Source organism: Pleurodeles waltl, chromosome 1_2 (assembly GCF_031143425.1).
Source record: "Pleurodeles waltl isolate 20211129_DDA chromosome 1_2, aPleWal1.hap1.20221129, whole genome shotgun sequence".
In the NCBI taxonomy this organism is placed as follows: Eukaryota; Metazoa; Chordata; class Amphibia; order Caudata; family Salamandridae; genus Pleurodeles; species Pleurodeles waltl.
The window spans coordinates 959,954,245-959,975,504 of NC_090437.1; the positions used below are offsets into that span (position 1 = coordinate 959,954,245).

At 45.9% G+C, this 21,260-nt stretch overlaps 1 protein-coding gene across 4 annotated transcripts in view; it reads right to left on the reverse strand.

Annotated features, from left to right (window-relative positions):
* EXOC1 (exocyst complex component 1) overlaps positions 1-21,260 on the reverse strand; it is a 237,878-nt gene that overhangs the window by 138,110 nt on the left and 78,508 nt on the right. For all 4 annotated transcript variants that reach the window (XM_069200939.1, XM_069200919.1, XM_069200929.1 and 1 more), the window contains one exon: positions 6,836-7,063. In XM_069200939.1, the coding sequence (XP_069057040.1) occupies positions 6,836-7,063 (228 nt within the window). The remainder of the gene's footprint in view (positions 1-6,835; positions 7,064-21,260) is intronic.

Genomic DNA, 21,260 nt, shown 5'->3' on the forward strand with positions numbered 1-21,260 from the left:
CCCAACCCACAATGTCCATCATCTGCTACCTCCCGAGATGCCCAACGTAGGGAGGCAGCCATTTGCTTTTGCTTGGTAATAGCAAACACTCAGCTTTCAGCAAACCGGAGCTTTGAAATTGCTCTCACTTGCTGAAAGTGGAGTTTTCATCTTTGTCCCTGCCCGTTAACATATGGGCAGGAGAAGAGATGAAAACATTGCTTCCTCACACAGGGAGCTGCTATTTGCAGCACCTCCCTGCGTGTGGGAGCAAAGCCGACTCCCAGAGGAGCTGACAGAGACCTTGAGGCTCCACCAGCTGTCCCCATAAGTTTTAATGGGTGCCCTGGGCCCCCAAGTATATGTGGCTGGGCCCTGGAGGATGGGGTCCCTGGGGGTCGAAAACAGCCTAGAGAAAGGGCCACATGGCACCCTCCCCTTTCTAAAAAAAATAAGTATTTTGCCCCGAGGAGGTGGTGGTCCCCAGAAGGGTCCTTGTGGGCCCCCTCTATAAATAATCTAAAAAGAGTCCCCCCGGGAGGTGGTGACCCCTGGGACCTGGGGGAACTCACGCAACCCCCCCATATTGTTTTAAAATCTCTCCCTGGGGAGGTGGTAGTCCCTGAGGTTTTGGGGGAGGTGAAACGGTCCCTGCACCCCCCCCCCCATATACTTTTTTAATGTTGTCTTGGGAGGTGGTGGTCATACCCTTAAGCTTTTATATTATGTAGCCCCAGGGGGGTGGTTGTCCCTAGGACCAGGGGGTCTACGCGGCCCACCCTACTTTTTTTTTTATTAAATAGGGCCTGGGAGGTGGTGATCACTGGCGCCTGGGGAGCAGCTTGCGGCCATATTGTTTTAAAACGTAATTTGAAAATGTAGCCAAAAGCTGTGCGTGGCGTGGGGTTGGCCCTGGTGCCATCCCCAGCGGCACAATGCCTAAGGCCATGCGCAGAGGCAGTTGGATTAACATGTAGTAATAAAGATTATTTTACGTTAAAAAAACATAGAAATTCACTGAAAAAAAAACAAAGGTTACAGGGACATTACAGTTAGGAAATAGGATTAAAAAAATAGAAATTCACTCAAACAAACCAAAGGTTTCAGGGAAGTTATAGTTAGGCTCACATTTTAAATGTACACAACCAGCAGAATTTAGCTATTATAGGTAGAGTTGTTTTAAATAACTATAACTCGTGTCCTAAGGTAACTACAACTTGCGCCATTGCCATGGACTGCTAATTACCCCACATATTACAGCACTCATTAAATTTTTGCTAATATCATTATTAATAATATCAATGTAATATTTGCAGTAAAGATTTTGAGGAAAAAACTTTGCATGGCAGGGGTGCGAGTTAAGTTACCTTAGGGCACAAACGTTCCAATGTTAAATCCCATAGGGATTTTGAACACGACTACACCCTGAACTACTGGATGGAATTACACCACATTTCGTAGAAAGGTAGGTCTTGGTCCAGAAAGTGACCTTTTTGTTATTTGGTGTAAATTTGTTTTGCAGTTTGAGATATTTAAAGAAAACCAAATTTGTTTATCTGGGCGGAGCCTAAGCACAGATCTCATAGTGAGATCTGATTGGCTGCCAGCACTTCAACCAGGAAGTGCTGGCAGCCATCTTGGGACAAATACACACCTTCTAAATGATCAAAATGCACTTTAAGGTGTATGTATTTGTATCATGCTGTGGTAGCCGTTACAGGACTCTGGTACATGGACCCCAATGAAATGCACTGTAGTGAATAACATGTCTTGAGGGTCACAAAAAGGAGAACGTATAAGGGGCGATAAGAGATTTTAGTTATGAAACAAATCATTTGTTGATCGTAACATACTAATTTTAGGAATTGTGGTGTGTTCTAAGGTGATTTCACCCTGAAAAAATGCCTTCTGCTGGGATTTCATGAATCATGTTTGAGAGAAAACGGATTTATCATGATTTTCCCATGGAGGTTATGGAAGGTGCTGTAAAAGCTAAAATGGGGGCATATTTTCTGTAAATTCACATTTTTCAGCCACATGAGAATGAAGTCTAACATTCTCAGTAAAACATGTAGTTCAAACAGGACCAGTTCTGTCAGTTGATTCCCTTAGAGCCTCCCAGAATGGTCGAAAGAACAACTAGAACGCTAAGAGTATTACTTCTGACTAAAGTGTGGCACACCTGAAGTGGTTAAACTTAAAATATTTAATTTATAAAGGAACAAAACAAGGGGGTTCTTTTTGTCATAGAAATTATGGTTAGTGCTGTAGAAAGAAAAATTAGGACTTTTTTAGGTGAATTGCCAAGTATCTTTCTCTTCTATTTAATTAACCAGTGGGCACGTGCGTCGGACGGCACCCGGCCGTCCTGACACCCACCCACGAGGCAAGCACAGGCACTCCCCCGACCTCCACCCCCAAGTGGGACGCCCTTCTGCACTACCCGACCAGGGATTGCAGCGGAAGCGCTTCCGCTGCCACCTCCCCCTTGGCTATCGGAAGTCATCAAAAACCACTGGGAACGCACTGGAAGCCATTTGCTTCCAGTGTGGGGCAGAAAAAGTTAAGTCTTTTCCTCTGGGATGGTTAGCCAAAGAGGCATTGGGAGAAAGGAAAGGGGTTTCATTTCCCCCGATATCTCTTTGGTGTGCATTCCAGCTGCATAATCACAAATAGGGTTGCGATCGTGCAACAGGAATGCCCACTAGACACCAGGGATCTTTTTGGGGGGACAGGTTGTTGTTGTGGGGAGTAGCTCCTGCAGCAAGGGTCGCTCCCCTTTGGAGAACAAGTATTCTGACCTTTTTTTTTACCCCTTGAGGCCAGATCTGCTTTTTTAGGCCCAAATCACTAGACACCAATGATTTTATTATGTAGTGTATCTTGGCATTCTTGGGAAGCAGCCCTTGAGATCTGCCATTTCTTTAGGCTCATCTGAGTCCAAGGGGGAGAGAAACCACAAGGTCACCAGGGATTTGGATTTTGAGGATGTTATAGCAAAGTCTATGAACACTGGATCCAGAGAGTCTGACAAAAATTGGTTAGAAAGGTATTTCGGCATGCTTATTCATACATTTGTTGCTAATTTTGGTCTGTCAGAGAATTTACAAAGAAGTCCATGATTACTTTGGAGAATCTGTTACAGCTGCATTAGTGCCCTCAGACAGCGAACTGACACAGCATCACCTTTTTGTGGTACACTAAGTGCACTAAAGGCATGTTTGTCACTGCACCCACATTGGTAGTTTGGCACATGTACAGAGGCAAACTGATTCCCTTATTTGCAAGGAGACTCACCCCCATACAAATCAGGGAACACCCTTCCACGATAGCTGCTGGCGTTGCATTTGCACCAGCACTATCAGTATAACAGAAGGGGCTGCACAAGCGTCTGCAGTAATACCAAAGTGCTCCTGGGGCGCATAAAGTGGGAGCACAAACCCATGGCGCCCCCAGCTGGAAAACCCAAGAGAAAGGGTGAGCGAAAGTAGGAATGTGGCATAAAGAGGCACATAATGCTAGAGAAGGACGAAAACAGAAAAAGAGTCCATAGGGTAGAAAAGAGGAGGAGAAAATCAAACAATATGCAAATAGATTAAGGGACAGGCCACACCAGCAATTATGAGGCAACATAAGCCATTGTTATGGATCAGCAGAAGTATGGTCAAATTGTCTTATCTGATCTGAGTGATAGGTAGGCTTGCATACTTTAGTCATCTTTCAGAAGAATTTGGAGCAAAGTACACTGTGCACTCAAAATGTTATGCACCTGCCTAGGCACTAAGTATTAAAATAGGCTAGCACTTAGGGTGACAGGTGTAAAAGAAAGCAGAACTAGTCTACTGCTTTTCAAGCAGAGCACCAAATGAATATATTTCCATTGCTGTTCCAAAATGAAATTGTGATTGTTGTGATGGTGGGTAAGGAAGCGAAGATTCTAGTACTGCTTCCAACCTCTTGCCCCCCCCACCACCCAAACCCCTCCCGGTCTACGTCTGAGTGGGGGCTGCCGTGAATGTCAGGGACCACGGTCAGCCAGTCCCAAGGCCATTTCTCTGGGGAGACATTTGCCCATCCATGCTGCAGAGAAGGTTCGGCGTGGTGAGGGTGGCTACAGGGGACGCTGCCTGTGTAGGACCTCTGAACTTTTGGAGGTGCTGGCCCCTGAGACTGTTTGATGGGATTGGGCGGATGCTGGCTGCCCCATCATGGGTAGTTTGATGCATGCAGCCTTGTCGGGCCCTCAAGGTTGCAGGGAGCTTGGTTAGTGCCAACACAGCGGCTGCACAGAGACCCTTTGAGTGTCTGCAGTGGAGGAGGGGGTCCCGCTGACTGTGCAAGGACCTGGATTTTACTTGTAGAGTACCTACTGAGCTGGGCCAGAGTAAAGAGGAGACTTCATTGCAGCGCCAGCTTTGAAGGGGACCTGCTCTGGGTGCCACCTACTCCTTTCCAAGGAGGGCCGCTAGGGCTTGCACTTCAGATCTCACTGACCTGGGCTGCCCGTCAGGGGCCCGAGGCTTTGACACCCACGTACGGCTACTCGTACTGCCCCTAGGGCAGGAGGGCCATGGCATTCTGAGATACTCAGTAAGGCCACACATTGGTCCCCCCCATGGCCAGTATAGGCGAAGACAGACGTGCTTCATCTACACAATGACGCTATTCTTCATGGGGGCAGCCACCGGCAAGACCCTCTCAATCAGAACTTGGGTATCATGGTCTTTCAGGACAAAACACAAGCAGGGGAGGTTTGTAGAGGTTGAGTGCCTACTGGAAGGTAGGCAATATAACTTCCTGTCGGTGTACATCCCGCATCCTCTTCTCTCCCCACCACGTTCCCCCAAGGCATCACAGTGGTGGGAGGTGACTTTAATGCAGTCCTCGACCCGGCTAGGGACTCGACGAGTCCCCCGGTGTCGAGGTGTCGCTCTTGCTCCCAAACGCTCACTGCCTGGGCAGACTCTCGGGGGCTTTGTGATGCACAGAGGATGTGGCATCCGCAAGACCATGCTTATATCCATACATCTGCAGCTCTTAACAGTGGATCCCGTATTGATCTTATCTAGTTGTCAGACACAGATGTTCTTCATTTAAACAAAGCTGCGATCCAACCACACGGCATCTCAGACCACACTTCACTTATGCTGCACCTGGGGTCATCAGAGCTAGGCCGCTATCCCACGTGGAGTTTTAAAGCACAGTACATGACAGAAAGGAACTGCTCATCCCATTTGAGGTCGGGAATACAGACCTGGTTTCAAGAAAATCAAGGTACCGTCTAGTTGAATATTACAGTAGGTTTAGAGAGCTTTTGATCTCTCACCTTTTGGCTATGTACACAGCAGCGTTTAAGTCTGGTGTCCAGCCCCGACCTCGACACAACCACAATTCCTAAATTGGGCAGGCCTTGAGTCAATTGTACTGATTATAGGCTGAGCTTCCTAATAAACACAGATATTAAGATAACTGCAAAAGTGCTAGCCAGCTGATTATGACAAACTTTGGCACGTTTGATACATCCTGGCCAGTGCGGTTTCATGCTGGCCCGAGGCATTCGCCACTATATCTGAAGAGTCCAAGTTGCTCTCTCTCAGGTACACTAGAAACGACACCCTTCGTCCTACTCCCGATTGCCTTCGAGAAAACATTGACTTGGTTGACTGGTTCTTAATGAGTGCAGTCCTTGACAGTGCAGGACTAGGTCCATATTTCTGTAGGCTCACTAATCTCCTATACTACCATTCATCTGCGCAGGTCCAGATAAATGGGACGCTCACAACCTCCTTTCCAGTCCACCCAGGCACTCGGCAGGGCTGTCCTCTCTCAAATCCCCTGTTTGCCCTTGCCTTAGAAACACTGAAATGCTTTGAGCACTGTAATGCTCAGATGCAGGGATGGGCATGGGAATTTGGGCTGGAGGAATGCATAGCCCTGTACGAGTATGATATACTGCTCTACCTAGAACATCTGCAGTCCTCAAGTCTGAGATGTTTGGAAATACTCGATCTTTACGAGGAGTCTTTAGGGATCCGCGTCAACAGGGCGAAGGCGACTTTGCCACTTGCTCATGAAGCTCCTCTATTTCTACACATCACCTCTCTTTGTCTTACCTAGGGATCCATGTTTCTACCCTCCCAGACTTGACGTGGACCCTTAACTTGTCCCCCCTCCTCCCAAACATGAAACAGGACCTGCAGAAATGGAGGTGCTTCCTACTTCACATGATGCTGCGGGTGGGCTCTCTTTAAAATGATGTTGTTGCCTCAGTTCCTCTGCATTTTTCAGAACTTCCCACTCCCAAAGAAATGGTTCCGCAACCTGAATTCTGTTATCTGTAATTTCCTCAGGGCAGGCAGCCACCCCAAAATTGCAGCATCTATCAACCGACTGTTATCTGATGATGGGGTTTTAGTAATGGTCTAGCTCTACTGTTAATACTTAGCCTCACAGGTGGTGGTCACTTTATACCATAATTTTAACTGTTCTACTTACTCCCCACTAAATAAAAGTTATGTTCTTCTTTGAAGATATACTACTGATGGCTGCCCACTGACTTTATTTCATGTTATTTACTGTGTCTTGCAATATCTGGATTTCTAGTCCCACCATGCCTTAAAGGGGGCCAGCAGGGCCTTCTTTGCTACTCTTTGAATGTTAAGAGTGCCCAAAAGGAGTACATTGGATATTCAATTGGAATTCAAATGTATTGGTGGCCCTCATACAAAAACTGTAAACAATAGTATCCATACAGCATAATGCCAGTACTTCCTTAAAGGCTTAGCTAAAACACAATTTTCAAAACTCATTGGTGATGATTATGCAATTATGTCATCTTACTTCAATGGACACTTACCACAAGGAATTCAATCTCAGACAGCAATTTTACATTGTTCGCACTGCTTAGCTGGATGAGGTGGTTGCTTTCAGAGATGTGGTCCATTTGCTCTTTCACGCTCTGCAACATCTCCTCATAACTACTCAGTTTCCCTTCAATTTGGTCTACCTCCTTCAAGGCCTCATCCAACAGCTGCATGAGGATGTTCACTTGCTTTTCAGAAGCCATGATTGACTGGATATTTGCCTGCAAGTAAATACTTAGTGTCAAAAAAGAGAATTCTAGTCAATTAATCAAATCAGATAATTTTTAAATTGCATCTAAAGATATAGTATCTCTCCCCCTCCCTTGGGAAGCATCTTAGAAAAAGCCAGTCTTCAACACCGTCCTAAACGGATACACTTTCTGGCATGGTCTCAGATTGTCAGACGAGTGGGTTAGAAAGAGAACTGGATTGATTGGCAAAGGTCTTTCCATGACCTTGTGTCTTTGGTATTTTATATTGCTTTCAGTATACTCTACCCCTGGATCGTGGTGCCCTCTACAGATGATCTACCTCAAGCTGTTTATCTGGTGCCAAGCTGTATAGTGGTATATGTACTGAGATGAAGGTCTTACATTTTATTCTTACATGCATAGTAAACAATGTATTCCTCATATTATAACTATTATGTGCTTTTTGTTTTTTAAGAAGACGGGTAACTGCCATCATTGCAGCACACTAAAGGACCTGTAACACTAGATTTTGACAGACTAGCTGCCTCTTTTAAAAGGATGTACCTAAAGTTGTACCATGCAGCCTGATACCTGATTTACTGCCTAAATCAGGTGATAAAAAGAATGCCACTCAACTTTATTGGTTTGTTTTTGTTTCTTTTTTCTTCAATCGCCTTATGCCAAGCAAGATGCTGTATGAAAAAAAATGATTCAAAATTGTTCTCAAACAAAAAAAGTTTGATACTGGAACTTTTGGGTGTGGGGCACAGCACTAACAAGTGTAGCTCCTAGTACTGCACAACATTTTTCTGCTAGAAGGGACAGTATTCTCCACAAGTTTCATAAGGTAAATGGTTGGCCCAATGATTATATTTATTTACTTATACATTACTTGCATGACCATATGTAGTTAATGGTCAAATATGACGCCTAAGGACTTTACTGTGTTCTTTAGTAGTGCTTCTGTGCAATCAACCTTGAAACCAGACTGTTTGCCTTGTCTCATCTTGCAAGTATTGGCTGCAGAGATGCAACCAACAGCACTCCATATTTACCGGTCCTGATGATGACATCCTTTCACCAACACAGAATGTTGCCTGAGTCATTCTGGAGGGAGATGAGCAATCCACGAGCTGCTTCAGACACTCACACAATATCACTCATTCTTTGAATCATAGTTGGGGTCTCTGCAGTGCCATTCTTTTTATTCCTATTGGCTAAGATATCTTAAACATTTATTACATTCAATGTGAGTTTTCTTATGTAAATTAATGGCATTCTTCAGACTCATTAATATAAAAGGAAGCTAGTAGGTTTTGGATAATTTGTCCTAGGATGCTTTTATTTATTCAGATATTAAGCAGTACTTTTTAGTGTTTGGCACATCCACGTAGTGAAAGAATGGAATAATCACTTTTCTGATAATTAACAGTAGATCTTCAATGCATTCTTTATCAAACGTTAAATGCCCTGGACCCCCGTGGTAGGCTGTAGATGTCATATGATTCACTACAGATATTACCTTTTCATGGTTAATCTCTGTCAGACTCAGCTCGGGGGACAAAGGACAAGCAGTGATACTCAGCTGTTGGGGCTGACACGGTTTGCCTCTCGTGTCATGGGGTCTGTCCTACTAAGGCTCTGCAAACTGGGCAAAGTACAACCCTTCCCACACTTGACACTGATAGCGATGGCGAGCAGTCACAAACCTCTCAGGGTGATAGTGTGGTGTTGTTCGAGCTCAGAGCTCAAGAATCACACAACAACTTAATGATAGAATGGCCAACCCACTACTTGCCTTTGCAAGAACAAAATGTACTTCAATACACACTAGAATACATTATTTAGGCCTTTCTATTTAAGGTTTAAACCTATAGTAACTGATAAACCCCCACCAAAAGAGAAACAGCCCTGCACATCCACAAACTGAAATGCCAATGTCATTCAAACAAAATAAAATGAAAGAATATGTTTTTTTATTTCTTGTTGGAGGAGCCAACACAATCTAACTTTGTTATATGAAGTGGCAGCACCAAAGACTGGTCTAAGATGTGTGTGCTTGCATTTTTCTGTTTAGCAATGCCATTAAATATTTTTCTTTTTGTTTCTTCTGTGCTTGCATTAAAAGTGTAGGTGTTTCGAAGCATGTTTTTAGGCCTCATACAATTTTTTTTATAAATCTGCACAACAGTCTATTATTTGGGAATCTATCTTGATGCCAACTTACATTTGAACCTCATTCTTCCATGATCTCAAGCATCTGCTTGTTCCATTTAGAAACTAATTGAGATTCTCTGAAATTCTTACATAACAGTTTTCATGTTCCTCTAATCAATGTATATGTTAAATCTCGCCTCGACGATGGCAATGCAACTCTTATCTGTCCTTGACAAATCACTGATACAATATGCTGCCCATTTGATTTGCAAGGTTCCAAAACACAATATTTAACTTTTCTTAAAACAATTACACAGGTTTCCGCTCCATTAACAAATTGTTTGTAAGTCCTTAGTGCAAAGAGCTGTTTTTCAATACCTCCCACATTTTATTGCATGTAAATTCTGTTGGAACAGGCTCCCCCCCGCAATTGAAGAACGAACAATGAGTTTCTTCCCTAGAACGGTCACCTTCGGCACCCATGGCTTCTCAACTGCGGTCACTAAGAAAACCTTTATTCATTAATTTGAAATCTTCACTTATTACATTTGAAAACGTTCTTATTCATAAATGAGCTCTGCCACTATGATTAGGTTAATATAGCACCAAGAAACATTGGCATACAGCTGATGTATAAGCAACCTTCATATAACATAACATCCTTTGGCTTTGAGTCATCCCGATTTATCAGCTGGTCTGTTTGGCTCTCATTCGCATTATTTCCACTCACCACATCATTCAGCAAAGGGCAATGGGTCAGCCTATTTCAGCCACTGGACCTCTTGCACCGTGACTACGTCATTTCGCTTGTTCACATGTGTACATCCATTTAAAACGAATTATGTTTCACTGACAAGACTGGTATACCAATACATTTTCCCCTGACAATACTTTTTATTTTCCAATCATTATCTTGATTTGTTTTACATCCTTGTGTGTTTAAAATAGGTATTTAGTATTGAGGTTGCTGTAATTCAAACTCAATGGTCCTTTTCTTTGTGTAAATAAGAATCATATTTACCAATTTTGTACATAAAAACTAAAAAGGGTCTTTACACCTGTATTATGTACCCCTGCCTGCTAGGAAATATGGTCCTACTCAAATAAAATTATAAGCAGTGGCTATTTTTTAAGTTCAACATTTGTATTGCAATCATATGGCTGTTAAGTTTAGATGCAGTCTCTTTTCCTCTGCTTATTTTTGTGGCACATGCAATTTCATTTGGAGGCATTTTTTTTTTGTAAATTTATTTTTATTGACATTTTTGTACAACATAATTAACATGTCCAATCAAGTGATATCGTGGGCTACCCACTGCAGTCCTATCCCCTTCTAGTGTCTCCTCATCCGGGATAAGTCTTACATTGTTCAAAGAGAGCACGCAGATCTAAGGCACGCGAGACATCTTGCAAGTGGCGAGTGTAGCCATCCATTTCAGTAAATGAAACAAATAAAAAACAACTTTAAACATACAACAAGTAATCCTTCCCTGGATGTGTCTGAAGTAACTGATAGGAGTCTGTGGTTGCGGGCTCCCCTCTCTAAACCAGCGGGGACCCTATCAAGTCCATTCAACAAGTCTCAGTATCTGGTTCCTATATATGAAAGAGGTGTAGAGCTCTTAGCCTGGGACCACATGCAGTAAGGGGAAGACCCCTGGAGAGGAACCTAACCAAGGGGTCCCAAATACAATCAAAACTTCTGCGTGAGCCCTCCCTTTTATCAACCAGACACTTCATGGCAAGGCTCCTCCACAGCCTGGTGAACCACAGGGCTATAGGGGGTGGGTCTGCTCTTTTCCAGAAGGACGCTAGTGTTGTCTTCGCTGCTCCTAGAGCTAACCAAAGAATGGCGTGGTGCCCGTATGATTGTTTCTGCAGTTCCTGGGCCCGAAGACCCAAGAGAACATGTTCCGGCGCAGTCGGTACGGGGTAACCCAACATCTCTTTAAGATGTGAGAGGATTTCATTCCAATAGGGGCGAATAGTTGGGCAGTCCCACCAAATGTGTCTAAAGTCCCCCAGCATGCCACAGCCCCGCCAACATCTATCGGACACCTGTGTGTGTATAGTTTCTTAAGCTTCTCGGGACAGAGGTACCAGTTATAGAGCAGCTTGTAGTGGGCTTCCCTGGCTGCCATTGAGCGGCTGTGCTTGGATATGTCCCGATATAGATGTTGCCAATGGTCCTCCCCCACTGTGACGCCCAGAACCTGTTCCCAAAAGGAGATGTGTTGAGGGGTCAGCGCTTTCTGTGCAGCGGCTAGTATAGAGTATAGCGTAGAAAATACTGCCCCTCGCCACTCCGCCCCCTTGCACAAATCTCTCCATTAGAAGAAGATCCCTTGTGGCTGCCTCCCTCATATGCGGCTGTGAGACCCAATGCACCAACTGAGTGTAATGGTAGTGTTCGGACTGAGGAAGCTGAAAATCTCTGCAACAGTTATTGAACGTACGGAGTTGGTCCCCATGATATAAGTCTGCAATGCGCAAGCAGCCCCCTTCCCTCCATCTATCAAAAGGCCCAGGAGTTTCCCCTGGTGGGAATGCCTTGTTAAAATGGATAGGGGTATGTGGCGAAGGGAAGGATGTACGCTTGTAGGTTCTAGTTACCTTGTCCCACACTTTAAGGGTAGTGGCGGTGGGTGTGCTAATGTATGTGTTTTGAAGCCGTGCCCCCTTGGGCTTCCATGGGACATCCCACAAGGTCTTGCTCGTCACCGCCCTATCCATGTGCAGCCACACCTTGTCTGACTGTTGGAGGGACCATTCAGCTAATACCCGCAGCTGTGCAGCTCTATAGTACTGAAGGAGGTCAGGAAGTGCCAATCCTCCCTCTTCCCTGGGGCGCACCAGTACTTTATTTGATACTCGAGCTCTTGTTCCTTGCCAAATGAACCTCGTGAACATCGTCTGGGTCTCAGCAAAGAAATAGAGAAATCTGGGGAGCACTGTCATCTTGATATTACTGATCCGCCCCAGCCAAGACAACCACAGCCGAGAACTCCTCCTAAAGTATTTTCCTAGTGACTTAATCAAGGGGGGATAATTAGCTCTGAACAGACCAGACACCCGGGGAACAATTTGAATGCCCAAATAAGTGATTTCTTTCTTAGCCCACGCAAATGGTGTCAAGGAGGCTACCTGGGTCATTGCCCCTGCGGGCATCGACAGGTTGAAAAGATATGATTTCCCCGCATTTACCTTAAAACCTGCCATCTGTTCAAAGAGTGTCAATTCCTCCTGAATTACCAAAAGGAATGTGCGGGGTTCAGTGACGAATAATAAGATATCGTCAGCAAATAAGGAGATTTCATGTTGATCGGAGCCAAATTTAATGCCTGGGAATGCAGGGCAAGCCCTCACCCGCACTGCCAAGGGCTCAACACTCAGTGCAAAAAGCAGCGGGGAAAGAGGGCATCCCTGCCTCGTGCCCCGTGATAGATCAAAGAATTCTGAAGTCACCCCATTTACCGAGATGCGGGATCTGGGGCATGAGTAATTGCTTATTACCATTGTTATAAATTGTTCCCCGAATCCAAAACGTCTCATGGTTGCCACCAAAAATGTCCACTCGACTCTATCAAATGCCTTCTCTGTATCTAGAGCTAATAAAAGGGTCGGGACCTTTTTCTTATGAACCTTTTCCATCAAATGGATGACACACGCAAATTGTCATGTGTTTGGCGCCCCTTGATAAAGCCCGATTGGTCTGGATGTATCAGCTCTGGCATCACACCTTCCATCCTCTCCGCCAGGATTTTAGAGTATAACTTGGCGTCAAGATTCAACAGGGCAATGGGTCGGTATGAGGCGCACAATTGAGGGTCCTTTCCCGCCTTGGGTATTAGAGTGATCAGAGCCTCCTCTACAGATGGGGATACCGCTCCCTCGCCTCGTATAAAATTTAACAGTGCAGCGAGCTGTCCCGCCAGTTGCGCACCAAAGGTTTTATAGAAATGGGCTGTAAAGCCGTCAGGGCCCGGGGCCTTATGCAGGGAAAGGGTGTCTATAGCCGCCTGTACTTCCTCCACTGTAAATAGTGCCACTAGCCTTTCATTCGTCTCCTGAGAGACCTGTGGTAGGTGGGTATTTCGCAGGTAGGTTTCTTGAGCGTGGGCGGGTGGATGATCTGAGTGATAGAGACGCTCATCAAACCGTCTAAATGCCATCGCTTTCCCCTCTTCTGTGAGGTGTTCTCCGAGCTCGTCTGTGACCTGCTCTATGTAGTCGCGGGCCTGTTGGGCTTGAAGCTCTCTTGCCAGGGGGGTGCCTATCTTATTGCCCTTGTCATAGTGGGATTTCTGAAGTCTCAACAGGGTCAATTCGGTCCTGTTTGTATAGGTAGCTTGTAATTTACCTTTGAGGGACACCACCCTCCTTTGAGCTTGCCAGGTCAGGGATAGTTTATGATCTCGTTCAGCTATCTTAAGTTCACTTTCCAGTAAAAGTTGGTCTTTAGCCTTTAATCAGTGCATCGCGGATGCAAGTGAGATGCATTTGCCTCTTATGACCGCTTTGAAGGCATCCCAGAGTGTATGGGGGTTAGTATCTCCCACCCTATTATGTTGGAAGTATTCCCTGATCGATAAGCGCAGATCGTTACGGGATGTTGTGTCACGGGTAAGTACACTGGGGAAGTACCAGCGCTTGGAAGAGGTGCATGCTAGGGACCAATTCAGGCTAACCACCACCAGGGCATGATCCGATATGACTATTGGATGAATGGCTACAGAGTTAAGAATCTGTCTTAACGGTTTGCTCAGAAATACGTAGTCTATCCTCGAATAGGAGCGGTGGGTATGTGAGAAGAAAGTATAATCCCTCTCCAACGGTTTCAGAGTCTGCCAGGAGTGAAAAATCCCCAATCGGCGAAAGGTGGACTTCACTGATCTGGCAAAAGCACTTGTCTGTGATCTCTGTGGATGTGTTATGTCTAGAGCCGAGTCCCACACCAGGTTAAAGTCTCCCATTAAAATAATTTTGCCCTTTGCATAGCCCTCCAGTTCTATCAAGAAATGTAACAGAAATTGGGTTTGACCGCTGTTAGGGGCGTAAATAGTATATATTGTACACATTTTCCCGTCTAGGCTGGGTTTTACCATTAAGTATCTTCCCTCTTTATCTTTCTTGGAACCTGTTTCCCTGAAGTGGAGTGATCTGCGAAACATCAAAGCCACCCGCAATGTTTCGTTGGTGCTGAAGCTAAAGCAATCTGAGTGTAGTGTTTGTGACGGAGGTGGTGTCCCTCCCCCCTCTTCAAATGTGTTTCTTGTAGGGCCACAATGTCGTAATGGTGATTATCAAGGTACTTTCTCAATTGCGATCGCTTATTGGGGGAATTAAGTCCTTTCACATTCCATGAAAGTAATTCCAGCATCATCTCCCCGAAACAGCAACGCTCTCAACTAGACCCCTGATATTATCTCTAATACCCCGCACCTTGATTCCCATCCTCCCCCCTTTGGAACACAAAGCCTGCTTTGGACTTTCCACATGGCTCTTTGAATATCGAAAGGGATGGTAAACAATGAACAAACCTAAGAAATATCTCAGAAGAGAAATATAAACATAGACTTGACCGTAACAAACAACAAACTTCCCTACATTCTTGATTTCGTGGGCAGGGTCCAAATCCGCCTCCTCTCCCCCACCCAGGCCTCGTCAAACCAGAGTGCATTTCAGTGGCAGGTCACCTCCAAACCTCCAGAGACCAACAGGATCGGAGTATGTCCGAGTGGCAAGTATCGCTGAGACCTTTATCGTGCTTCTCACGTCCACACCATCTCCCCGGGGGGAGGCGCCCCCCGTCCTTCTATCTCCATCGAAACCCCCAACTGGGGTCGCACCCCAGCCCTCTCCAGTGGGCCGCTGGGGGCCTCCCTGAGGCCGGACCTCCATGTGATGTTATCTTCTGGTGGTCTTCCTACCCCTCCTCTGTTGTTTCCATTGATCCGTTGACGTGGAGGGGATATCATCTCCTCGCCCCTCTCCAACCGCGACGCCGGTATCACCCTTTTCTCCTCCAGACTCTAGGCCCAACACGGCTGCCGCATCATCCACATTCGAGAAATGGCACGCTCTATTGTGGAGTTCGAACGCCACACCAAAGGGGAAGGTCCAACGATATCTTATGTTCTTCTCTCTCAGGGCCCCCGTCACGGACGGAACTGTTGTCGTTGGGCCAGGGTTGATGGGGCTGTATCCTGATAGAGGGAGCATCTTGCACCCTGGAAGGGGATAGGATCTTGTTGACTTGCCTTTAACAGAATTCATTCTTTCACCTTGAACTATCTTAATTTAGCCAGAATGTCTCTAGGTCTTCTCCCTTCGCCTGCAGCTCTACTGCCCACGCGGTGCACTCGTTCCATTTGCACCTCCGGTTGATCCTCTCCCAGAAGGGTGGAAAACAGCCCAACCACAAAGGCCTCCAGATCAGTCCCCTCGGCTTCCTCCTTCAGACCTCTCACCTTCATGTTGTCTCTACGTGCTCGATTTTCCAAATCTTCGCATTTTAATGTGGCAAGATGTAACTGCGCTTTAATATTTGTAATCTCCATCTCCACCGGGGCAACTTTCTGCTGTAAGTTCTGCAAGTGTGTTTCCAAGTCCATAGTACGGGCCCCTACTGAGTCTACATCTGTTTGAAGGGCGGATAGTTTCCCATTGACATCTGCTTGGAAGGCATCCAGCGTCGCTCTGATATTCGTCGTGAGCTCCTCACGCAGCTCGGTTTTGAAAGTGCGAAGGGAGGACAAGAGGTCCTTCTTTGTAAGCGCCATCTCTCCCCCCTGTACCTGGTCAGCGCTCTCCAGTCTGGCCGGGGAAAAGTAGCAGGAGACTCTGTTGGCCTGTATCTTGTGTCGTGGCATAGGTTTCTTTCAGTGACCAGGCCCCAGTGCTTATTTGGAGGCTCTCTCTCTCCTCAGAACTGCTCTCCTTCTCATCGGGGTCCTCCTCTAGGTCTTTGCCCTCGTCTCACAGCCCACTTCTGAAGGGGGAATTATGTGTCTCTCCTCTCCCCCTGCATCGCATTTGCTCCCGCTCATTTCAGCTGTCTCTCGCCCCCTTTGTGGGTGTGGCCCCCATTTAGAGTGTCCTGCCGTCAGTCGCCTGTGCTTGCACCGTTGGGCCCTATTCTCTCAGGGCCCCGTTCGGGTGGCTCTCCCCAGCACAGCGCTCTTCAACTTGGCCTCTTTCTCCCTGTCTCGGCACCCCATGCGTGTAGCAGCGCTGTCGTAGCTCAGGGCTTGCTCCAAAAAGTCCCCCCACCCGCCAGGGGAGGTCGTCCTGTTGCTTCCCCGGTGGGCAAGGGGATTATTTGTGGGGGGCAGCCGCTCTCTCCAATTCGGGCCACTACCCCAAGTTCCGCAGGAAAGAAAGGAGGCCCCTCTTGGACCCCACCTCGTCACTGCTGTGCGTAGTGGCGTTCACCTCAATGGGGCCCTTTCCAGCTCCCGCGCGGCTCGGCCGGGTGGGTGGGGGTGGGGGGGGGGGGGGGGGGGGGGTGGGGGGGGGGGGGGGGGGGGGGGGGGGGGGGTGGGGGGGGGGGGGGGGATTGGGGGATGAGAGGGGGGGGGGGGGGAGAGAGAGAGAGAGAGAGAGAGAGAGAGAGAGAGAGAGAGAGATATATATATATATATATATATATATATATATATATATATATATATATATATATATATATATATATATCTCTCTCCCTCCCTCCCTCCCTCCTCGGGCCCCGCTGCTCTCACCTCCATGTCGGGGCACCAGTCTCCACTCGGCTCTGTCTTGGCCGGCGCAAGGCCGCTCCCCAACGCAAGCCTTGCACTCGGTCGGCGGGCTCCGCCTCGACCGACGCACCTCTCACTGCCGGCAATCTCCATGGGTTCTCCCCCTCTGGGAGCCCAGATGCAAGCCCCTAGGTCGGGGGGAATCCTTTTGCACCTCCTTACCTCCTCAATCCATCGGGCCTGGGGGGATTTGGACGGAGCCGACGGAGCTCACGTCCGATCGACCATGTTGGTTGGCCCCGCCTCCCACAATCTGCAGGCATTTTTTTTTATTGACCATTGCATCTGCTCACAAAGGCCAGAGCTACTAAGAGTTTTGCATTCCTGCTAGGTGTTTGTGAAGTGAATATTGTTAATTAAATGGAATAATAATGGAAAAATTGGTCAACATTTTTTAAACTACAAAATGTAAGATATCTACATTTAAAAATAGTACCTGAGTTTACGATGTACTGTATTGGACTTGTGAAGTAAACATCATTGTAGTTATGCTTTCAATGTCTAATGCTGTGTCTGAATGCGTACGTTTCAAGAAATTAATGGTCTATTCAGCCCTGAAGCCAGGATTTTAACTGCTTTGTTTTTTTCCTGTTTGAGTTTTAAATGAGTGCTCTCAGACTCTTTGTGCGCTGCCGGGAGGTAGCATGTGCGCTGCCGGGAGGTAGCATGTGCACTGGCACACAAGCCCACACCTAATAGGGAACATAGGTCACCAGAGAGCCCTGATGTCACTGGATGGTTACTGTCAAGCTGTGCTGTGATTGATTGAACTTTGAAGAAGTCACACTGGGATTGGCTTGTTTTGTGTGGTTTACAGATTATATTGACTGAAAACAATGGGCACTATGTCGAAAAAACCTAACTACTAGGGTACCGGCTACGCAGGGATAGAAAATACCTTCAGAGAGAACGTCTGCATATGAAATGATGATGGACATTTTTTTTTAACATGTTCTTGAATTCTTCAATGACATGAATATCATTCTTGGAACAAGAACTTGCATTTTCCCTTCGAGGGTACCTTTAACATCAGAAAGCTAGATTTCCTGAGACAAACCATGGATGATAAAAAGCCATTACCTAGTCCTACACAATTTGAGGCACATAACAAATGGAACTGGAAGGCTTAGAGAAGGAGAGAAAGACAATGAAGAGACAGGTGAAAGGTTCATTTAAACAATGATTGGAAGGCAAGTGTGAACGACAAAAGAAATCCTGGAGGGTGGATATCATTGTGGGAGTGAGAGGTTTCCCTGCAAAAGTTAAAGAAATGATGGATAAAAAAAACAGATGCGGGAAACTAGAAAACTAAAATCAAGAACGAGACTCAGATGAGAAGCATAACTTTTTTATTGACATTTGGAAGTCCTGACGTCCTCCATATACAGATGAAACCCAGAAACAGTGGTAGGGTCCTGTAGTACTTGATACAGGTGCAAAGGGAAATGGTACGGGTATACAAACACAGGGATTGACTGCGCTTACAGTTGCGAGGGCCTTTGTGAGTGCCCCACCTGAGAATGCAATTACAGCATATTGTACCAGTAGAGATACAACATTTAAAATGATATACATGTTATTACTGCAGTTTTTAAAGAAGCACCGGAAGAAAAGGATTTTAATATTGGGCTGTTAAACATTGAATTCAGTGAGATTTTATTAGGAACAATTAACATGAACACAATATATTGTCATATAATGTGGCTGAAATGAGATACACGATCAAAGAAGCTGCAAGATGTGCAAAGGAGGCATATGATATGGTTGAGGAACAGGATGAATGTGAGGTTGACATCAGCAAAATTAAAAATGTAAAGAGAAACTATAAAACAGATTGATGATGACATAAAGGAATTAGTTTTAATAACTGTAAAAGCTCACATTAAGGAGCTGGAAAAAACAACGGACAAGAGGGATTTGAAGACATACCGAGAAAGATGGAAAAAGGGGGGTTCTAATAGAAAGAAAGCCTCAGAGAGAGGGAAGAGAGTGAAAGAGTCAACTAGTGTTTCTGAGTTAGAAGCAGTCCCAGAATTTCCCTTGATCCCTTTGGAGGGAACTATATGCAAGTATTTTGGATGAAGGTGAGCTTTATGCTCTTACAACAAATTTCCCCAAAACTGTGCAAAGAACAAGAGAAGTGGTACAAAGAAACAGATATTTTGAAAGAGCTTTAGACTGATTTTAATGTGTTGTTGAGATTGCTGTTCCTTGAGTTTGTGGTCCAAATATAAGGGTGCGTTTGCTAGGCCATTTGAGGAACTGGTTAGGGTTGCGCATAATAATGCTCCTTCTGAAGTGGTTGGTGACTAATTTAGACTAAAGCAGACATTTGAAAAAGAAGGTGCCAGAGGAGGAAATTGGACAAAGATTCTGAGATCTATACAAGAGCTGAAAACAATCAATGAATGCCTACTGTGAGATGCTCATGGGGATTTTTAAGACACAAAGAGGAACTGAATATCCCGAGAAAGATATTGCGAGTGCTTTGTGTCTGCTTTTGTTATGGGTTTGCATTCTGAATTTAGTCAGACAGTCGCTATACCTAGCCCAGCAAGCTCCTATGCAGAATCAAGGACAGTTCTGCATGAATATGCTACAGCCACAGTGTTGCAGCAAAATATATATTTTTTTTAAACTGCCATAGCTACAGCTAACTCCTCCCAAAGTGGCACTCTCGTCTACAGACCGCGCACCAACTTCACTGACACTATCACGGCCTTCCCTGCATCACTGGCTCACAATGGTAGCAACTGCATCCTACACAGAGACCTGAACTTCCACCTGGAAGACCACACCGAACCCCAACTCAGGAGGGGAAGGGAAGAAGGCTTAATTGTCATGGCAATGGCTGGCGGCCCTTGGGATCCTAGGGCTTTGGATGCATTTTTGGTGCGTGTCCATCATAGGAGCCCTTGTGGAAGGATACACAGACAGTATGCCAGCACAATCCTTGGTTCAGCTGTTATGTTGTGTCATGTCAGCGCATGTGATAATGATCACGACTCTTATTCTCTTTGATGGGAGCATATTCTGCTCCCCTATCTTTTTGACTGTTCTCCACTGTCTTGGTTGCTTAATGCACATTTGTATTGCAGGTTTGGCTCTGGTTTTTCATGGGGACTTCGAGTCCCACCAGCCTACGAGCAGTGGCCATTATGGGTGGGGCTCTGGATTATAAATAGAGCCCTTCCACCAACTTCTCGCTCGCTATTCCGCAGATGAATTCTGCAGCAGTTGCAGAGTGCTCTCCACATGCTGCGCTGTGCCGAGGGATATTCCTGCTTTGCAGCACTTTGATTGCTCTAGTGTGGGAAAATGCGACAGTGGCTTCCCGCTTCGAAAATCTTGCTGAACAGTCCCCAGTTATACAGGGAGTGCAGAATTATTAGGCAAATGAGTATTTTGACCACATCATCTTCTTTATGCATGTTGTCTTACTCCAAGCTGTATAAGCTCGAAAGCCTACTACCAATTAAGCATATTAGGTGATGTGCATCTCTGTAATGAGAAGGGGTGTGGTCTAATGACATCAACACCCTATATCAGGTGTGCATAATTATTAGGCAACTTCCTTTCCTTTGGCAAAATGGGTCAAAAGAAGGACTTGACAGGCTCAGAAAAGTCAAAAATAGTGAGATATCTTGCAGAGGGATGCAGCACTCCTAAAATTGCAAAGCTTCTGAAGCGTGATCATCGAACAATCAAGCGTTTCATTCAAAATAGTCAACAGGGTCGCAAGAAGCGTGTGGAAAAACCAAGGCGCAAAATAACTGCCCATGAACTGAGAAAAGTCAAGCGTGCAGCTGCCACAATGCCACTTGCCACCAGTTTGGCCATATTTCAGAGCTGCAACATCACTGGAGTGCCCAAAAGCACAAGGTGTGCAATACTCAGAGACATGGCCAAGGTAAGAAAGGCTGAAAGACGACCACCACTGAACAAGACACACAAGCTGAAACGTCAAGACTGGGCCAAGAAATATCTCAGGACTGATTTTTCTAAGGTTTTATGGACTGATGAAATGAGAGTGAGTCTTGATGGGCCAGATGGATGGGCCCGTGGCTGGATTGGTAAAGGGCAGAGAGCTCCAGTCCGACTCAGACGCCAGCAAGGTGGAGGTGGAGTACTGGTTTGGGCTGGTATCATCAAAGATGAGCTTGTGGGGCCTTTTCGGGTTGAGGATGGAGTCAAGCTCAACTCCCAGTCCTACTGCCAGTTCCTGGAAGACACCTTCTTCAAGCAGTGGTACAGGAAGAAGTCTGCATCCTTCAAGAAAAACATGATTTTCA